The sequence below is a fragment of the Eurytemora carolleeae genome, unplaced genomic scaffold (genome assembly GCF_000591075.1).
Source record: "Eurytemora carolleeae unplaced genomic scaffold, Eaff_2.0 scaffold373, whole genome shotgun sequence".
Classification (NCBI taxonomy): domain Eukaryota; kingdom Metazoa; phylum Arthropoda; class Copepoda; order Calanoida; family Temoridae; genus Eurytemora; species Eurytemora carolleeae.
In genome coordinates, this window is record NW_019396273.1 from 7,273 (window position 1) to 29,452 (window position 22,180).

Here is a 22,180-nt window from a genome sequence, read left to right on the forward strand (position 1 = left end):
CCCCCCTCCCTGTATCCCCAATCTCTACCTGTGCATCCGTGATGACCAGCATATGAGCTGTAGCATGTATCCTTGTACCCTTAGTAACATATCCTACCCCCTCCCCATGTATCTCCCTGCCACTACCTGTGTATCCGTGATGACCAGCATATGAGCTGTAGCATGTATCCTTGTACCCTGAGTAACAGATCCTACACCCCCCCTTGTATCTCCCTGTTCCTACCTGTGTATCCGTGATGACCAGCATATGAGCTGTAGCATGTATCCTTGTACCCTGAGTAACAGGCTGAAGCAGGTTGCTCCGAACATTGAACCAACTAGAAATAAAAGGGGTGGTTAATGTTAATTGAAGTAAGTGCCTTTCCATTTCAAGGAATCAGCCATGGCATAAACCTAACATATAAAATATTAATATCTGTCTGTTTGTTTGTCCGACCATTTGCCTTAAACTTTGATTGGAGAACTCGTTAAAACCACAGGAATGTTCTAAGCTTGGTTTAAAAGTTAAATAGGTTGGTTTTGTTTCCAGACAATGCTCAGTCGAAAAAATAGTTCATAATAAAGATGTCTATTTAAATCATTCTAAAAATTATATTGGACCGCGGCGTTAACAGAGTTACTCATGGATTTCTCGTCTCTCGTCCCATAAAGAAAAAAGTTTCATGTCATTCATAGTTAGTCCGAGGTCAGAGCTTTGGTGTTAAGTATCCATAATCTTGAATGCTCAATCTCGATATCCATTGTGGGCACTTTTATATTTAAAGATAAATGCTTGATCTCTTAATTAAAGCTACCCCTGCAGGGTATGACCACCAGGGGAAACCGGAGAGGAATTGTTAGCACAAACTGTAATTTCTAATCTTTATATCTGTGCAACCCAATATTGTCGACCGTAGCTATTTCAAACTATGAATTATGTTAGATTAAATAATCTAAGTTTGAAATATCAAAGATTTACACCATTAGGTAGCTATGTTATAGGGATTACAAAATTCGAGTTGGTTGCAAAAACTCAATACCTTTATAAGGCATAGAGATGAATGCTTGATATCGAGATATTCCAACACAATGAAGTTCTAACATTAGGTTTCAAAATTGTGAATTCTTGCAAGCACTCTTATTTAGATAAAGGTTCGATCTAAAAACGCTTAAAGTCTTTAAATAAAGCTCTTCTAAAGCATAAAGCTCTATGAATCCTATATTTTCAAGGTTCCACGAAATATGACTAGAGTCATTTTATTTGTGAAAAAGTTGACAGGATGACGTGAATGTTTACAAGAAGTATATTGGAAATATGTCGGAATAAGGAGATATTCAATGCCAAACGTTTAATCGGCCTGAAAGACATTGTAATGGACTGACATTGGCAAAATATTCAAAATGTTTTTGTTTTTAAACTTGATTTTACTATTTCTTTTTTATAAATGTCAGCTGTTTGTTTTTAAAAACTTTGATTTGTTTTTAGAGAAAGAAAAAAGAAAAAGGAATTGAGTCTTTGCCACAACCTCTGATTTTCTAATTACTATATCTTTGCACGCAAATGTCGCAGACCTTATATATTTCAAACTATGAGTTCTGTTGGATCAAATAATCTAAGTTTCAAATATCAAAGGTGTACACCATCTGGTTGCATGCAGATATATAGGGATTAGAACATTTGAGTTTGGGGCAAAAACTCAATTCCTTTGTATTCTTTTTTAAAAAGTTAGTGACAAAACTCAAAACAGTGTTTAGTGCTTGTACAATGTACATTTATTTATATATTTTTGTAAACATATTGTTAAAATTTCATCAAAAAAAGTTCTATCGGAAGTAACTTACAAAGAAAATACAAATGTTTTGTCAAAAGTAAAAAGTATGAATTTTCAAGTAAACCAAAAATGGAACCAAAAGTATCCATATCCCTGTATGTATGGATATATATATCCTGTATGTATGGATATCTATATCTTATATGTATGGATATCTATATCCTGTATGTATGGATATCTATTTCCTGTATGTATGGATATCTATATCCCTGTATGTATGGATATCTATATCCTGTATGTATGGATATATATATATCATGTATGTATGGATATCTTTATCCTATATGTATGGATATCTGTATCCAGTATGTATGGATTTCCTGTATGAGGGATATAACCTATATCCCCTGGAACAAGGAACCTATAAAGCCAAGTGGAACAGAAATTATTGTTCAATGTTATAAACTAAACTAAATATAGGACGGGAAAGGTTTGAGAGGAAAAACGCTCAATGGAGCATGAGAATCTAGATAAAATAGAGGATTGGAAAGCATCTTTAGAGCACATAAATATAAGAATATATGGAATAGTGGATGTAGGCAGAAGACGGATTATTGTTTTTTTTTCCTATGAGGTCAGCAAAAAAGAAGTGTTCTAATATTTAGGTAAACCTGAGAGTAGGGGTCGGAGGGGACGGAACCGTGCTCTTGCATAGGTATATCTGAGAGTAGTTGGTGGAGAGGATTCAACCCTACAGGATAACTTCTCTGGTGTCTATATTTATACCAGAGAGTAGAGGTTTGAGAGGATTCAACCCTGACCCTACTCTTGTGTCCAGGTATACCTGAGAGTAGTAGGTAGAGATGATTGAACCCTACTCGATAGTCTCAAGGTATACCTGATGAGAGTAAAAGGTAGAAAGGATAAGCTCTGTTTGATAGAACTGCTATTGTATATAGATATACTTAAAAGTAATAGACGAAGAGAATTGAATCCTGTTTTTTTCTAGGTATACCTGAGAGTATGGGGTGGAGACGATCGAACACTTAGGGTTAGAACTTTTCTAGTATCCTTGCATACCTGAGAGTAGGTGGTGGAGAGGATTGAACCCTGCATGGTAGAGCTGCAATGTGCCCCTGTTCAACGCTGATATAAAACTCCTGGTCAGACATTTGCTCCGGACGCATCAATGGAATTGTATCTAAACAAAAAATTATCTTTATAAATAAAAAAATTATCATTACATTTTTTAAATTAAAAGCTCAATTCATTTTAAATAAAGATATAATAACTCAACCCACTAACTCTACTTTAATTAGTTATTTATAATTAGAACTATTGCCAGAGTTTTAACAGGATGGATAAAATGTATAAAACAGCTTGCTGGGTTATTCAGTGTTCAAAAGTTTATTAAAAAATCTTTATTTAAGTTTTAAATAGTTAGTGTGTTTTTGCAGAAACAACTCAGCTTAATCTCAGCTTAATCTCAGCTTTGATAACTTTTCATGAAAACAAGTTACATTTGCCCTGTCATCTTAAATATCTTATATAAGAAGAATAAACATCAAATAAATCCGCAAGACTGTTTAAAGTTTTCAACTTTTCTAAGGATTTGCTAGAACAATTTTAAAAATGTAATATCAGAATATTTACAAAGTTTTGCAAATGCATTCCTTGGCCATTGCTAGTGTAATAAAATTGCTCCTAAATATAACACAGAGATATCCATAAAATATGAGACTTTAACCACGACCGAGTGCAAAAAAAGGTGGATCAACTTCCGTCGATAATCGTCTCTAAAGAACTGAGTGCTTACCACAAACTCTGATTTTCTAATCCCTATATCCCTATATCGTTTCAACCCAATGAAAATTTCTGTTAGGTCCAATCGTTTAAATCTGATTGCAAAGATACAAGTTTTAGAAAATCGCAGTATCTGGCAAAAACTCAGTTTCTTTACCGGGCCGAGTGCCGCGGCAATTCCGCGGCAAGGATAGGCTCAAAGACCAACAGGATCAATAAGGGATAGATTCTGTAATTTTTGGGGTGGTTTAAAAGTTGAGAACTAGGAAAATATCCGGATACCTTTTACTGTGAGATGGAAAGGAAGGCTCTCCTGGTTGATCCCTGTCTCCAGGTTCCGAATGATACAGAAGTACGGATGATGAGTGTGCCTGGAGAGCAAGTTTAACCTGATAGTGGAGTTAAAAGAGACTGTAAAAGTGATTTTCAGTTTACACTAGTTTAACCTTAAAAAATATTTGATATGAATCTGATGTCCAAAAATAAACATTTTTAACGTTCTTTCCAACCATCAACCCCCCTGATCTGAAACTGGCGCTGATGTGTTTTAAGGAAGCTAAAAGTTGCTTTTTCTTTCCCAGCATTATTTTATTTTCTGAATAAACTTTCTTTTTAGTTTTCAAATCTAGGATTAAAAACTTTCCTGTAGTCGACAGACGAGATATGGAGCTCTCCATTCGGTACCATCACTATATCTAGACCTAAACATATTCTAGAGTTAGGAACCATTACTTCTAGACCTAAACATATTCTAGAGTTAGGAACCATTACTTTATCTAGACCTAAAAATATTCTAGAGTTAGGAACCATTACTGTATCTAGACCTAAACATAGTCTAGGGTTAGGAACCATTACTATATCTAGACCTGAACATATTCTAGAGTTAGGAACCATTACTATATCTAGACCTAAACATATTCTAGAGTTAGGAACCATTACTATATCTAGACCTAAACATATTCTAGAGTTAGGAACCATTACTATATCTAGACCTAAACATATTCTAGAGTTAGGAACCATTACAATACCTATCTTTTAAATTAAACTTTTTTTCTTTTTAACAAATTTTTTAAGAGCATTGAATTTGTTTCTCTGACTGCTTAATAGCTGATCATACATCAGTTTTCTTTTCCTCTTTTTAAGATCTACGCATTCTAATCCCTTGTAAACAAGGGGAAAATGCGTTCATCTCGGACAGCATTCAGAATACGGCCTAGTCTACAGTAACCTTTTCCTCGGAGCCGCAGAGTATAAACCGGTATCATAATGCATAGTGCAGGATTCTACTTTCAAAGTTTCCATTTTCCTTGTTTCTGGCAGAGGGAGGGGGAAGAGACGCATTGAGAAACCCCTCCTTTTCTAAACTTTTATCTTCTTTTTTTTTTCAAGTAAGGTGTACTGCCATGTTATTCCACACAGGGGTCTGTTCAGCCACAAGAAACTGGGGAGAGTTGTATAAGAACCTGACTATTCTCAGCTCCCTTGATGCTTACACATAGAACCAGATTCAATCAAAAGAATTAATGTCTTTCCGACGAGTTTCGATACTTAATACATAATAACAGCTAACCAGACTTTATTAAGGAGTATATTTTAAGCTGTCAGTAGCAAAATCTGGATCCAGAGCTAGGTAAAAAAAAACCTTTATTCTCCAGGTAACCATTACAATATCTAAAAAACTCAAACCACTACATGGTACATAAACTCTACAATCTACATTTACAAATTAAATCCTACAACTTTACAAAAACATTCATGTAAACCTTAGGTATTGATAAAACAAGGAGAACCGAAGAAAAAAAATATAAAAATTATTTTTAATTGTTCATGAAATTAAGAATACAGCACTTTAGACCTAATTGGATTTGATAATAAAGAAATAAAGAATATTTTTCCATTTATTTTTAATCTTGAGTTTGTTTCAATGATAAATTTCAAGTTTTACAGATTTTTTTTGTGAAAGAGTTGTACAGATTAAACCCCTACCTAAGCAAGTATAAAACAAAAATCTTTCAGAAAGTCTAGAATCAAATCAAATTTGAGCAACTGGAAAAAAATTTCAAAGGAATAATAAAAAATGCATTTTTGATGCATTTTCCAATAGTTTTTCTAACACCTGGCTTAAACAAGGTTTTTCTTATTCCTATCCAGGGAAGAAGCGTAAAAAATAAAATTATCCACCAAAATTATCTCCAAAGAATTGAGTCTTTGCCACAAATTAAAATTTTCTATTTCCTTTTATCTTTACAACCTTGAATATTTCAAATAAGTTTGTGGCAAAAATTAAATTCCTTCGTCCAAAATTTAGGTAATGTTGAAAAATGTTCATCAAGTTGATTTTGATTTTCTATATTTAATTTAACTTTGCTTTGAATAAAGTTGCCATTCCCTTAAATTTATTTTACGGTCCAATGGCACGAGAATATATTCTGGAAATGGGCAGAATACTGGAATTTATTTGAAACAATAAAACTAATTACATTGGAACTGATGGACTTCGTTTTATCCAGGATTCAACAGAAATCCAATAAATTTACTTAAATTCAATGAATTTATTGAGATCCAGTGTAGAGCCCAATATTTTTTAATTTATCTTTTTTTACATTTATAGCTAGAACCGTGCAATTTCCTGGAGAACAATTTTGTACCCCCCCCCCCTCCTATCAATTTTGTACATTTTGTGTATTTGATCATATGGCCGCAGCGCCAGGCTCCTGTACCTGTCCTAGCCGAGGCCCTCGGCCCCCTAGCCTGTCCTAGCCGCAGCGTTCGGCCCCCTACCCTATCCTTGCCGCAGCGCTCGGCCCAGAAATTGTCTTAACCTAACCTAATCCTAAAATAATAGAAATAAATGTACAAAATTGATAGGAGGGGGGGAGGGGGTCCAAAAACCGTATACTAGGACGGACCCTTAGTTTTACAAAGCAAATAGTTATACCGGTTAAATCACTTATTAAGTGAAATGAGTCTGTTTACACTGAACAAATTATGTGTCTCATGTTCATTGGACTATTTGGAGTCATGACTTGAGTAAACTATATAAGAAGATGAAGAAAGAGGTTGGATAACAATGGAAAATTATTAAATAATAACGAAATTTTCAACAGAAATTATCAGAATATTAAACAGTTTCATGCAAGAAAAACAACGTTATCTTCCACATTATTGATCAGAACAAGGTTCCAAGTGGGTAGTCCCTCTAACAAACAAATATAACATGGCAACAAGAACATTGAAAAATTGTTGATAACTAACCTGAAGTCCATGATTTAGTAGGATAAATATAATTATTCCCAAACTTCCAGGAGACAACCTCCGAACTGTGCTTCAGCGAGGCCGGGACCTGGCATTTGAGTATTCCAGTGTTTAGTTTTAAAACCGGTTCTCCGACTACCTGGACCAGCTGATGTTCTGACACAACTAAAACAGGTTAATTTAAAACCGGTTCTCCGACTACCTGGACCAGCTAATGTTCTGACACAAATAAAACAGGTTAATTAAAAACCGGTTCTCTGACTACCTAGACAAGCTGATGCTGGAAAGATGAGATTGAGATTAAATGAGACACTCGAGGGTTCAGGATTCTACATGATTTTCGTTTGGATAAAGTATCTGGGAGAAATGTAACCTAACTTACATTGTTTTTGTATCATTCCTGCAACGCGGTACACTTAATTTTTGTAATCAAAGATATGTGGGGGGTTCTGTAGAATCTTTCTCAGTTTATCTAAACATATAGTTGAATAAACCGGTTTTTAAAATTTCATTGTAGAGTGTCCAATGTTAGAAACACATTAGATTACTAAATTAATAGAAAGAACTGAGAAACATCTTTGGCCTAAATAGATTAACCTCTAAATATGTATATCGTTTAAAGGTTATAAAATACAAGTGATTATCCTCAAATGTATTAAGGTAAATTATTCATTTTTAAAAGGGAATGTTCATTAAATATGATAGGGAGAATAGAATTATGTATTATCAAACAATCACTCGATCGTAATGATCATATATTGTTTTTCCTTAAAGAGAAATGTACTTAAATCGTTCTTTGACTACCAACTTACTCAAATTTAATAAAGAAACAGATAAGTTTTTTCTTAAGTTTTTGGAAGAAGTATAAAAGTTTTGTGTCTCTAAAACTGCTGTTAACTAAGATACGCGTTCCAGATTATTCTCCACAAAGAAGTCCTGTTAAATACATTCATTTATGAACAGTTTTAATTTTAAGTGTACATCTGCATATCAAATATGTTCTATTCTAGTGCGCTGTACTGTATTAAACTGTACCTGCTCTGACGTGCAGTAGAGAAGATACTATTGTACCGTACGGATTGGTTGCACGGCATCTTATCTGGGAGTCATGAATCTCACTCATCCACTTCTCAGGACTGAACCTAGAGTAAGGATATTAGAATATTCAGAGTTCGAAATTTAAAAGAGTATCGTTGAAAAGACCTTCGAGTTTCCTAAACCTAGAGTATAGATATTATAATACTCAGGACTAAACCTAGAGTACAGATATTTGAATACTCAGGACTAAACTTAGAGTACAACTACTAGAATACTCAGGACTAAACCTAGAGTATATATATTAGAATACTCAGGACTAAACCTAGAGTATAGATATTAGAATACTCAGGACTAAACCTAGAATACAGATATTAGAATACTCAGGACTAAACCTGGAGTATAGATACTAAAATACTCAGTACTAAACCTAGAGTATAGATATTATAAAACTTAGGACTAAACCTAGAATTCAGATAGTAAAATACTAAGGACTAAACCAAGAATTTAGATATTTGAATACTCAGGACTGAACCAAGAATTCAGATATTAGAATACTCAGGACTAAACCAAGAATTCAGATATAAGAATACTCAGAACTAAACCAAGAATTCAGATATTAGAATGACACAAAATGAGACAGAAAAATATAACAGAATTCGAGTTATAAAATAAAGTGCTTGTATAATGTACGTCTATGTTTGGCAAGAGTGCATTAATTCAGAAAAACCAGACCAATTATTTTTTAACAATTCTCATTCTTAAAAAATATAAACTTCCTATTCAGAGGAATTTTCAAGTTCTCGTAGAAGTGAATACTAATCAAGGGTACTTCACTTTAAATGGATGAGATGAAAGAGGGGGGCCGGGGGGGCAGTGGGGGGGCAAGTCAGCTTTTTCTATACTTTTCTTTGATCGACACAAAATGTATTATTATACCAATATGGTAGCATACGCAAACATTTTTTCTAATATTTCTTTTGTTATTTACTAAAAGAAAAGTCCAAGGAGCTGAGTTTCGTTATTCTTTAAGGTAATGGGACTGTTCACAACCACATTCTTCAATGATCTTTAGATTTAGTTTTTTTAGAAGCATTATTCGTTGCTTGTCTGTCTGTTTGTTCGTATCCAATAAAACGGCTGAACCGATCGAGCCAAAAAAAATTGTGGCAACTTACATGACTAACGGAAGGATAAAAATGACGGAATTTATAATTTTGGAAAATGCGCTAGTTTAAAGAGAAAAATCAGCGAATTTAAGAAAGTTTAAGAATGGCGACTTTCTGACCATCATCTAAATATAAAATTGTTATACATATTGGTTTTTCACATGAAGGATTAATTTTTTAATTAATAAAAAAGTGTTTTTTGCAACCTTTTGAGTAAAAACGTGTTTCTAGCAGTTACGGTTTAAATATTTAAGTTTTCAAGGTTTAGAAGAACCATTATAAAACCTTTATGAGAGGTTGGTTGAAAAGGAAAAGAAAGAAACTAGAAATTTTGTTGACACTGTAATTTCTTCTCTCTCTCCAACCCCTCCCCCTTCCTCCCCACTCCCTCCTCCCTCTAAGCAATCAGCATCTTTTCATTAAGTATATTTGAAGATATGTATTCCTAGGGGAGTTTTACGTAGCAAAGAATCATATTTTAAAAACATTTTGTTCCCTTTAATTGAACATTTCATTAAAAAAAAGAAAAAAATATATATCTATAAAGAAATGTAAAAGTTCTCTCAACCAGTCAACAATTTTTTTTATCATTGAATTATGTACATGTCCCTACTAACATTAAGTTCTTAAATTCTGTCATAATATTCGTTTCTAGATGCTTTCTAATGTTTTACATGTCTAAAGCTCCACAAAAGTATAATAGATGTAAGTGATGTAAAATTAAAAGCCATGACGTTCATACCCTGGTCGGCTCTGTTTCTGCACGCATGGTAGAAATCAAAATTGAAATAAAATTCGTCTTCATTGTATTGATATACACGACGACGAAAGTAGGAATCTGGATCTATATAAAATTGTAAATTCCTAAAAACAATAATATTGAAGTCCACTAATTTTAGTTTCGGTTTGATTTTGAATTTTAGCATTAAAAGGAATTTCCGTCCTTATTGTTTATTCATCAGTTTTCTAAATATACATATAGCTCATTTCCTAAACCTACCTCCCCCCTTTCCCACCATCCTTTACAAAAGTATTTAAAGATAAAATCAGCTATTTATAAGGCGCGGCTTTTATGAATGATAAATAAATGAAAACTTACATTACGGACATTATCCAGTTACAAGAGAGATAATCTATGTTCACAGGTTTAAAGCTTGCTTCATGATTGATAGTCGACGTCTAAAAATATTGACGTTTAGATGATCAATCAATCAATCAACAGTACATATAACAAATTAATATTTATATCTAACAGAGTTTTAGAGAATGATAAATATTATTTTCCTATAGGATCATTTTGTAGCATGACAACCTATAGAGATCAGGATCGCTCACACCCAGCGATCTAAAGTTTAAAACTCGATTAAACTTTGATAAGTCATGAAATAGATACCGATTCTTTTCATGCTTAGGTTATATACTCTCTTTAAATGTTCAAATGTTTCTTATGAGACATATATACCTGTATTGTATTCACAATAAACAGGATCCGTTGAGCGAAGTTTAGTACGACTTCGCTAGAAGGGTCTGCAGGGAAAACTCGTCTCCGTGCAATTCAGGTTCTAGAAAAAAGGTTTTAAAGTCTTTTTTCTAAAAAATGTTAGATGAATGCATTTTAAAGTATATGTATATACCTATATACTTAAAGCTGAGAGCTCGATCAGCCGGTCACACTCTACACGCTCCTTCAGTCTCTATAAAAAGTGCATTGTTCATTTATGCTCATTTTATAATGTTTTTTGGGCAATTTTCCTTTAAAGCTGTGTCTGATCAAGTATGAATTATATTTAAATGTTTATCATTTTGAAAACTGATTATTTCAAATTGTGGTTTCTCTACAAAAGTGACAAAACATATGATAATTAACAGAGTTATACACTTTAAAACTTAGAAACACGACAATATCTTCCATAGTATTGATCAGATAAAGGTTTCAAGGGTACGGTTGTGAATTGGGCATTGCCATTTTTGCATAGAGGATCACTTGGAATTACGGTTACATTCCCTTTAAACCAAGACATGGAAACTGCTGGGAACAAAACCAGATGAAAAATAAATTAGTCTTTGTTTCAATTCCTAAGACAAGACTAAAGTTTGCAACACTGCAAAACATAACTAGTTTAAATATATACTGTCGATGATTAAGTATTAATGAAATTCGGAATGAAAAAAAATTGATTCTTTCCCTGCATAAACTCTCATTATATAATCCCTCGTTGTCACCCAATGTCGTAGAGCTTTGATATTTTAAAAGTTTGAAATATCAAAGGTTTACACCATCATGTTGCACAGATAAAGGAATTAGCAGATTTGAGTTTGTGGCAAAAACTCAGTTCCTTTATAAATAAGTTGTTTTTAAAGAACTAAGACAACTGCCCGTTTTTATACAATGAGTTTCATAGAAAATGTATAAAGTCTTCTTAAAAATTCAAGTTTTTTAAAAATTGTATCATCTATTGCTTTGGCAATGCTAGATTAACAACGGTACCCTTAAAAGCTTTGTCTGATCAAGGATAAATTAAATATTAATGTTTTTAATTTTGAAAGCTGATTGTAGGTTTTCTGCAAAACTGACGCGCATTTCCGCTACTTGGAAAACATGTAGAAATTATCAAAATTAAACAATTTTTAACCTTGATACCCCACCATATTTTCCACATAACTAATCATGAAGGGTCATTTCAAAATTACGCTTACAGTCCCTTTAAACTTGATTGACAGTTTTTTATCAGATGGAGATTGAGGTTGAGAACAAACGAAAATAGTAGAACCCTGAGAAAATGTCTCCAACCTGTCAAAGACTGAAAACTATTTATTTTGTTCAAAAGGTTTTACTTTCATTCCTTTCAAATTCCTGGGTTTTATGCTTATGTGTTATATCGGTTCATTGAGTTTACGTCTCTACACTTTATTTTACTACAAAACTTGTAAAATACAAAATATTCACCGTTTCCCAATTCTTACAAATCTTCAACAAATGTACTCTTTTTATGTACAGGGTGTCTCAAAAAGTGTTTAATTATTTAAAATATTTAGTTTTTACGATATAAAGCTGGACCCCAATAAACAAAAATGCAACCCAATATGAACAAAAAGAGAAATAATAAAATTATAGTAAATTGTTAAAAGAAATTAAGACAGATATAATGATGATATTAATAGCAGTGCTTAGAATCCATTTCAATTTGATCCGGATCCTGGATTATTAGTTAACACTAGAAGGTTGGGTTTTAAGAGCCAAAATTATTTTTTAGTAGGCTTTAGTTGATATTTTGCTCCGGATCCAGGAAGCCGAAATGTTGCGGATCCAACGGTTCCGGATCCGGATCCTAAGCACCGGTTACAGTTATAAATTCGCAAACCTGAAAAACTGCAGAGTTCCATTCCCCATATCTCTATATAGATCTGGAACTAAGGGAAGAGGCGTTCCCTCCCGCCCTACCCAGGCTATAGTAGGGCGGGGCTCACCTCCTACAACACAAGAGACCACGCCCCCCGTGTCATTGGTGAATGTTAGGCTTGGAGGGAGGGGGCGGGGAAACTGAGGTCCATAACAATCAGCCAATAATACCAAGCCTTAATAAAAACAATTAAAGAACTGAACATTTTTATCAAACTCTGACTTTATAATCCTTAAATATAAATTCTGCTCAATCAAGAAGTTCAAGTTTAAAATATCAAAGAATTGCACTGTCAGGTATAAAGGTTTAAATTTTAAGGCAATTGTTCGTTTTGTAGTTACTTTAAAAAAACTGAAATTAGAAGGTTTTCAAGTTTGATACATTCATTGTGCTTTCAATCTAAATATAAATTGAAAACCTTTAGAGTTGAAAACAGTGTGAAATTGGACTTAAAAGAAAGAAAGAAAATGTTACAATTCGTTTTAAAAACAAGTCTGAAACACATATTGGACCTTAAAAAAATTTACAAATTCAAAGAATCAGAATCTTTTTGTTTAGGAAGAATAACAAAAAAGATAATCAATTTAGAAAAGTTTTTTTGAAAATTTAGCAGTTCTTAAATTCTTTCGTAGGTTTTATTTGTTTCAGAGTTTCTTTTGTAGCTCTGTACATTTTATCCAATCTTGATTTCAATCGGGAAAATTTCTTTTATTTGCGGATTTGCAATAAAAAGCTAATAAACTATATAGGGTAGGGATGGGCATTGTTTTAATCATTTTAGAGGTTTAAACTATTCTACGGGATTTCACTTGAAACTAAGATGTTTATCATTCTTTTTAAAATCGTTTTGATAAATCGTTTTGATAAATCGTTTTGATAAATCGTTTTGAAAAATCGTTTTGATGAATCGTTTGATAAATCGTTTTTAAAAATCGTTTTAATAAATCGTTTTGATAAATTGTTTTGATCTTTCATCTTGATTAATCGTTTTAATAATCTTTTTGATAAATTCTTATGATAAATCGTTTTGAGAGATTCGTTTTGATAAATATTTTTGATAAATCGTTTTGATAAATCGTTTTGATAAATCGTTTTGATAAATCGTTTTGATAAATCGTTTTGATAAATCGTTTGATAAATCGTTTTGATAAATCGTTTGATAAATCGTTTTATAAATCGTTTTGATAAATCGTTTTGATAAATCGTTTTGATAAATCTTTTTTTTTCGCAGTGAACCGTTTTCAAAATCTAAATTAAAACAAACTCATGTAGAGTAATTCTGACAATTGAACATCTCAGATTCTTTTGTAGCCTCTAAAAAGCCCCAAACATTTTTGATGTTAAAAAAACGATGTTCATCTCTAAATGAAACTGTCCCCGTTCTCGGAACTGTGATAAATAAATGAGATTCATCTCAGCTCCACAATCCATTAAAATAAATAGAAAACTGAAATTAAATCTGAAACTGAGAAAAGCATGGAAAACAGTTTAAACAATGTTGCTAAAATTATACTCAAGAATCTGATAAAGGTGTGTTTAACAAATCAGATCTGCAAAATTTTATTTTAAGTAAAATTAATCAAATAAGAGGGGGGGGGGGGCGGGGGATGAAATGGCTTTTTAATTTGGATTTAAATTAAAGATGTGAAACCTGTGACTGGCATCTTTTAAATCTGACCTTTTTTACTTTAAGTTCACTAAATACATTTACAGAAGATTTATGAATCAAATTTTAAAAAAAAAACTGTCTAATGTTCTTATCCTATAATTTCCAATATAAATCCATTAAAAAAATTAAAAAAGCTCTGCATTTAATAAACAAAAGTGGTCATATTTCAAGTATATGTACATACAAAAATACGGTGGTTATTTCAAAAAGTTACTCATTAAAAAAAGAAAATCAATGAATGCGAAGAGAAGATTACGTAAATTTGTTTTTATTTTAGAAACAAAGGAATTGAGTTTTTGCCACAAACTCGGATTTTTAAATCCCAATTTCTTTAAAACCAAATGTCGTAGACCGTTAATATTTCAAACTATGAGTTCTGGTGGATCAAACAATGTAAGTTTGAAATATGAAAGGTTTGCATCATCTGGTTGTAGAGATTTAGGTATTAAAAAACTGCGATTTGTGGCAAAAACTCAATTCCTTTCAACGTAAAATAAAGTTTTATTACCTAAGATTAGAAGATAGTAAGTGAGAAACCCCATTCTTGGTTTCCAAGCTGACCAGGATACAGAGATCATGGAACCATCCTAAGCACCAGTTTACTCCAGATCCTTCTTCAAGCTGGATTCCAGTCTTCTAACCTACTCCAGGTCCTTCTTCAAGCTGGAGAACAGTTCGTCTTACATTTGTTGTTTGCTCTAAATTCAGTGGAATTCAGTGGATGTTTTACTCCGGGTTCGGAGTTTATGTTTCTCTGGGTTTGGGTTTTATTTTTCTCTTGGTTCAGAGATTATTTTTCTTTGGGTTCGGAGTTTCTTTTCTCTCCATATATGGTGGATATTTTTCTCCGGGCTCGGAGTAAATCTTTCTCCAGGTTTAGAGTATATCTTTATCCGGGTTCAAAGTATATCTTTCTCCGGGTTCAACGTATATCTTTCTCCGGGTTCAAAGTATATCTTTCTCCGGGTTCAAAGTATATCTTTCTCCGAGTTCAGTAAATATTTTTCTCCGAGCTCAGTGAATATTTTTCTCCGGGTTCAGTGAATATTTTTCTCCGAGTTCGGAGAATATTTTTCTCCGGGTTCAGGAAATATTTTTCTCCGGGTTCAGGGAATATTTTTCTTTGGCTTCAGGGTAAAATTTTCTCCGGTTAGAAGTATATTTTCCCCAAATGTTTTTGTTGTTGAGATTCTGTTTATTCTGGTTGTATACAGCTCCTCATCCAACCCTTATTCAGCCTGAAGAATAATATTTTCAACATTTTGTGAAATATTTTAATATTTTTATATTTAAATATTTCTCTTATTTTTCTAGAAGATGTGTTAAATATTAGAATATAAATAGTTTACATTCAAACTTGTAAAACTAACTTTTCATAGAAATTTACAAAGTTGGGAGAAGCAGAAACCTTACTTACAATATTCTCAGCCGAATCCCTTGATATCACCCTTCCCTCCCCCTTTCCCCTCCTCTATCCCCCCTTTCCCCTCTTCTTTTCCCTCCCCCTTTCCCCTAAAACTTACTACAAACCAAGAGAGTAATACAAGGAAAGTTAATTGCAGTTATGTATACTCTGCGTACATATTGAAACCAGTTCTCTCTGGGCGAAATTTATAAACAATTGATTAGATGCATCAGTGTTCATCTTGTATCCGAGGAGCTTAAAAGCATTTAATTTTGATAATTTTGATAATTCACATAATAGTTTCCTATGACCAGAATATTTCATAGATTATTTTTGTGCAAATGGATTCCATGTCAGGCTCTGACATCCGTCTTGTGTTCACTTTTCCGCCCAAAGTGCAGTACACTGCAGTACAAAAGATGCGTACACCTCTGAAATAACTTTCCTTGCATTAGTACCTTACTGCAAACAAACAATTTCAACATTTTTGTCAACACAAGTTTTCGCTATTTGAAATGAATACACAGGTAACACAAGCTAGTAAAAACATTAAAAAAAATAGTTAAACTGATATTTGGCTCAATTAATAATAAAATTATTTCATCTCCTCTTTTTTAAATTTCCTTCAATTCAAATCTATTTGAATAGAAAATGATTAAAACTTGAATATTATTAAATTTTGTAATTCACCTCCCCCCCACCCTCTATTTATGAAGTATTGAGTACATCATCATTACACACATATAGTCGAGCATTCAAGGAATTAACTTACATTACAATGCATATTTAGGGAACCGAACTATCAATCATTCATGGTTATTTTTCAGAAGAAATATTTACAATACATTTGCGCCAATTTTTCAGGTATTAATAATTAATCGTATTTTGTCTGCTAATCTTTCTGCAAACCTTTTAAACATTTTAAAATTTTGATAATAAAAATATGAATTGATGAGGTTGCTGAAGACCTAAATCAACGATTCAAATCCCATGAATCGTTAACCTTGAATCGCTGATTCAAGAGTTGAAGCAGCTGTAGTTAGTTTAGCAACCTCTCTCCAATTATTAAATTCGAGCCCTGAAGGTGTGATTTGAGAGTCTGTCGAAATCATAATCTGATAATTGGAAAATTTATTATTTGGAGAAGTTAAAAACAAGTTTGAAGCTATTTGAGTTGGACACGTGGAAAAAAGATTGAAAAAACTCACTACAGAGGTCTCTAAATTCTCATTCTTTGTTGGTAACCCTGTAATATCGTATATATAATTAAACGAACTGTGAATTGTTAACGGGTTGTCTAAAAACATCTTCAAAATATGTTTTTGTTATTTCCCGTAGTCTCTTCACCCTTTTCAAGTATATGAATAAATATTTTGGCAAAACAACTTCAATCATTGGAGATAGAAAATTATTGATTTAATCATAATGTGCTAAAAAGCATGGGGATGTAAAGACGACGTTTTATAATATCAATAGATTACCAGGAGGTTAAAACTTTTTCGTAAGAGATTAAAGGGACTGTAAGCGTCATTTCAAATGATTCTCCATTTAAAGATGGCGATGCTCGTGTCATAACGTGGTGCTTAAAAGCTTTATCTGATAAAGTAAATTAATTATAAATCATTGTTTATAGTTTTTAATACGGATTATTTTCAATGTCAGAATTTAACACATTTAAGTCTAGAAGATCGACAATGTCTTCAACATTATTGATAAGATAAAGGTTTCAGAGGTACCAATGTGAATCAGGAATTGCCGTTTTTTGCTAGGAGGGCTTCTAAAATTATTCTTACAGTACTTTTAAACTAATCCTTGTACTCCTCTCTTTATATTACGCACCATACTCCAGAAAAACGATAATTTTAAAAATTAATAAAATTAGATTAGAAGTCTAGAGAGTCCCAACTATAGAACCCATTTTCCCCATTAAATGTAGAATTTTTTTTAGTTTTTGCGTAATATTGATCTTTGTAATATTCTATGCATTTTAGTTTATTAAAGTATATCAAATATTGACATATTTTGAATGAGATATATCAAAATATTCCGATTCCGACATTGTAGTTTTTAACATTTTTACAGCGAACTTGACAGAAGGTAAATTTTATGCGACTTGTATGACTTTGTGACCTCTTAGCTCCTCTTGTTTTGATTTTACACATAAGTATAAGAAACGCAAATTTATCCGGTTAATTTTAATAATTTTAAAACATTTTTGTTTATCTTAATAGCTCTTTATTAAAAGAAGTTATGATTGAAAACATAAAAACAAATAAGAGTTCAATCTCCATCTCAAAAAGTTCTCTTTCTAAGGATCCACATAGTCATTAATAATATTGTTTCATTAATAAACAATCCTGAAGATTAAGAGGAGAATCATTAACATTTGCTTTTTTCTGTTAAATTCCAAAATATAATTAATATTTCATAATTATCCAGACACATTAAAGAGGTTTAATTAATGTTATAATTAATCTATTTGAACTCGAAGAAGTAAACACTGCTAAAAGCCCATCATCTTTATATTCAGTGGAAAACAGATATTAAAACAAATCTTTAAACTTTAAATATTGAAAATAGACAATAGCTTAAGGAATATTAAATGGAGTTTTAGAAATTCTTAGTGGTACTCAATAAAACTGTGGAATGAGAAGACGACATTGAGACCATCGTGGATGTTGTTTTAAAGCAAAAAGTTTCACAATTGCTGAATTTCATGTTAATGACTATTTGAAATTATAAACTTGAGTCTAGCTGTCGTATTCCTCTTCCACAATATTGTGGGACCCACTGTAGAACGTCATAAACGTTGCATCCTTTGTTGGTAACCCTGTGGGTTCTATATTTATTCTTTCTGAGATCACTTTGTGCAATTTCCCCCGCATAACTAAACTGACTTATATTCATCATCCATCATCCTAAATTATGCCTAATGTGGGGAAATATACTAGGGATTGACTCGTTACTCCAGGTTTATTTTAAATACATTTTACGACTCTCAAGAACTTGTAAAATCTTTTAACCTTTACAATTAGTAAAATTTGCATAAAATGCAACGTTGCAAAAGTTTACTTGCAATATTTCTGAAGAATTGTAAAGTAAATAGGGTTTAAGTTTAGTACAGTACTGTACAGTAATTGAACATTGTACAGTACTGTACAGTAATTGAGCATTGTACAGTACTGTACAGTAATTGAACATTGTACAGTACTTTTAATAACATTAAGGAGTTCGTGATTCGTGAGAGAGAGATTTCTATTTTTCGTGCTGGTTTAATTTCGGTAATAAAACTTTAAATGAGAAAAATAATTCTATTTGGACTTGATAAAAGCATTTGACTCATTGTAAAGTTTTATAAACATTTTTCCACCATTTTCAACTCTTTCTCTGTTTTCTTCATTTCTATCCTTCTACAATAATGTTCCGATTCACAATGATACTCCTTAAACCACATTATCTAAGCATGAATGAATGAGGTATTTGTTCTCCGTAAAAGTGACTTGCGGATATATATGATTTAAAGACAATGCAGGAAATAGGCAGAACCTTTCAAGACAGAAAATCCACGATATCTTCCTTATTGTAACCTTTCTGTGACAAAGGTTTAAAGGAAAGCGTTGTGAATCAGACTTGTCTTAATGGAGGGTTCCTATTCAATAATACCTTTCTACGGTCCTTTAAATTTCCTTTCCCTTCTAAACAAACGTTATTTTAACAAACGTCAACGTCAAGATGTTTAATCGCATTTTTAAACTCTACATTCACAAAGAATTCAATATAGATTATTACAAATTTTACGGCAGAAGAAAGTTTTTTTAAAGTATAATTTACTAAAGTTATTTAATGTATAATTAAGAGTTATGTTAGATTAGTAATATAATGACTAGAAGAAAATTTGATCACAGTATTAGGGGGGGATGTGTGTCAGACGTCTGGAGAAATTTTCATTATCATGGGGGTGGGGAAGGGCCAGGAAAAAAAGAGGGGGGGGCAAGAGGTAGGACCCCACAAAAAATGCTAATTATTTAATAAAGGGCATCGTGCAAATACTCATGGACACAATGAAGTTGCATGTATTACTATATTTCGTTTTAGGGAAATGTACATTTGTAATAAATATCGTGTAATTGTAATAAATATCGTGTGCATTAGTAACTATCCATGCTGTAAATAACTATACGTAACATGATTAAACATGTTTTGTGATTAGCTTTTCTACGTTTACATATATATCTGCGTTAATCTTGTAAATACGTACATTAGACTTAAACTTAGCTTGTTTCCGTTTTGCCATTGATAGTTGAGCTTTGTGTCCGTGTTTACATTGATAGCTGATAACATCATATCCATTGGTTTGGCATTGATCGCTTAATAGCTTGTGTCCGTTTTGACATTGATAGTTGATAAGAATGTGTCCATTGGTTTGGCATTGATCGCTTAAGAGATTAAGTGTCCGTTTTGACATTGATAGTTGATAAGATTGTGTCCATTGGTTTGGCATTGATCGCTGAAGAGCTTGTGTCCTTGTTGATATTGATAGCTGTCGAGTAGCAGCGGAATTCATAAAGTTCTGGAAGCAGTTTTACGAGTACGGCATTTACTACATATTGTATATAAAACCTTTAACTTTCCTCCTAATTACAAAAGCATAATATATCAACAGATAATAACGTCTGATGGATTTTTTAGAAGGGGTTCCACCCTTGATAAGCCCATTAACCTTCAGGGGCATAGACTAAATAGTCTTGAGGAAAGAGGGAGGGGGCAGGAGGTGCCTCTCCAAAAAATAATTTTAAGATGTACATGAATGATATCTTTCCGATATAAGTTAAGCTGGGTTGAGACAATTGTTGGGCTGAGCACTGCGGCTAGGACAGGCCAGCTATGGAAACATTCAATAGATCTGATATTGGGGAGGTTTTTTTTTTTTGGGGGGGGGGCAGAAGTCGGACAATAGGGGTTTGCGGGACGGGTGTGTAATTTAATTTTAGAAGAAAATTCATAAAATGTCCAATTCGTTTATTTTGAAATTTTAAGATTCCTTGCCATTGCGTGACTTTGTTTCTTCAGTTTTGCCAATTATTGGCAAAAAAAATTCTCGCTTTAATTGGTTTTTTATAAATTCTACTTTTACAATTAATCTTTGGTTTATATCATGATTGTGGACTGGTTGAGGGAATAATATAATAGAATAATAAAATCAGGATAATCTGTATTTTATCTGATTATAATACTCAAAACTAATCATATTAATACATATATATATGTATTCATTATACAATATATTTTCATTTTATTTTCGGTGAACATTATTCATGCATCGGGAAATATTATTCTTTTCATTTACACTTATCTATATATTGTATTTACTTGTTCTGCTTCTCGTATTTTTCTTCTTATCTTTTTTGATTCAATTATACCTCCTCAAATTGAAGAGCTGTTGACAAAAACCAAACTGTTTTAAATTCCTAATACACGGGCAGCCGTAGTACATTTGAATCTCCGAGCCGGGTCAACCTTTCCGGTCTCAGTTTGTACTGTATCTAGCTCTATGGACAGGACTAGCCGGTGCAACAAGGTTGACGCGGTCAGACTTTATGCTTCATATATGATGAATTTACTTTTACTAAAGGGCCAGAGGTGCGTGAATATGTAACCGGATATCTTGTGTTCAAAATCAAAACTAGAGGAGCTACTAGGTCACAAAAACATACCAGTAATGTCACATAAACTTAACCTTCTCCTTCTGTCTATTTAGCACTGTGCATTCTAACCTTCTAACCTTCATAACTATTTTTCCCTAAAAATCTCTATAAACAACTCTTCCATCAGATTTTGTTAGTCTATCAATTTTTTAATTTTACTTATATCATCTTTCTCTTCATTTCTCTTAATTTCTATTCTAGTTTGCCAGCCCTATTGTCTGTATCCCCATTTCTTATTCTCTTTTTGTCCTAATTTTCATTAAGCTTATTTACAATTGAATCAAAAGGAACTCTTATTCTTATTTTTATCCTTATTTTTAATCTTATTCTTATTTTTATCCTTATTCTTAATCTTATTCTTATTCTTAATCTTATTCTTATTATTAATTTAATTCTTATTCTTATTCTTATTTACAATTGAATCAAAAGGAACTCTTATTCTTATTTTTATCCTTATTCTTAATCTTATTCTCTTTATGAATTTAATTCTTATTTTTATTCTTATTTATATTCTTATTCTTCTTCTTATCTTTTTATTTAATGGTAAGTATGTCAAATGTTTAAGGTCATTGTTTTAAAAACTAAATTAAAATGGACTTTTTTATGCATTAATAAAATTTTATTTCGCAAGATAAATTTTCAATTTTTATTTTTTTCAAGTTTAAAACAGGATTAAAAAAATATCTTTATGAAAATACTTACGTTGGGAGTTGAGGTTTGACTCCGAAACAGCAGAGTTTTAAGATGATTAGAGCTAACACATGGTTTATAATCTTGATTAACAACTCTTAATCTTGAAATGATAATTAGGTGTAGTTTTTATAACCTCTGGTTATCACTTGGCTTTTTGATAAACTTAAGCAAAATATATTGTTTAAATTTCAAATCATGGTCTTTTCGTCAATATTTTCCAGGTTTTTTCTCCGAGATATTAGTATAGACTAGTATACCTGGAGCAGAACGTGAGAGGATGGTCCGACCCTGAGT

At 32.2% G+C, this 22,180-nt stretch overlaps 1 protein-coding gene across 1 annotated transcript in view; it reads right to left on the reverse strand.

Moving 5' to 3' along the window:
• The window catches only part of LOC111699898 (Down syndrome cell adhesion molecule-like protein Dscam2), a gene marked incomplete at its 3' end in the record, with an annotated part of 27,417 nt that extends 5,237 nt beyond the window's left edge, over nucleotides 1–22,180 (reverse strand). The window contains exons 1-9 of the mRNA XM_023470656.1: nucleotides 21,896–22,180; nucleotides 14,592–15,321; nucleotides 12,376–12,589; nucleotides 7,845–7,951; nucleotides 6,810–6,974; nucleotides 4,198–4,255; nucleotides 3,837–3,925; nucleotides 2,832–2,952; nucleotides 224–317 (exon numbers count right to left, since the gene is read on the reverse strand). Coding sequence (XP_023326424.1) covers nucleotides 224–317; nucleotides 2,832–2,952; nucleotides 3,837–3,925; nucleotides 4,198–4,255; nucleotides 6,810–6,974; nucleotides 7,845–7,951; nucleotides 12,376–12,589; nucleotides 14,592–14,661 — 918 coding nt within the window. The remainder of the gene's footprint in view (nucleotides 1–223; nucleotides 318–2,831; nucleotides 2,953–3,836; nucleotides 3,926–4,197; nucleotides 4,256–6,809; nucleotides 6,975–7,844; nucleotides 7,952–12,375; nucleotides 12,590–14,591; nucleotides 15,322–21,895) is intronic.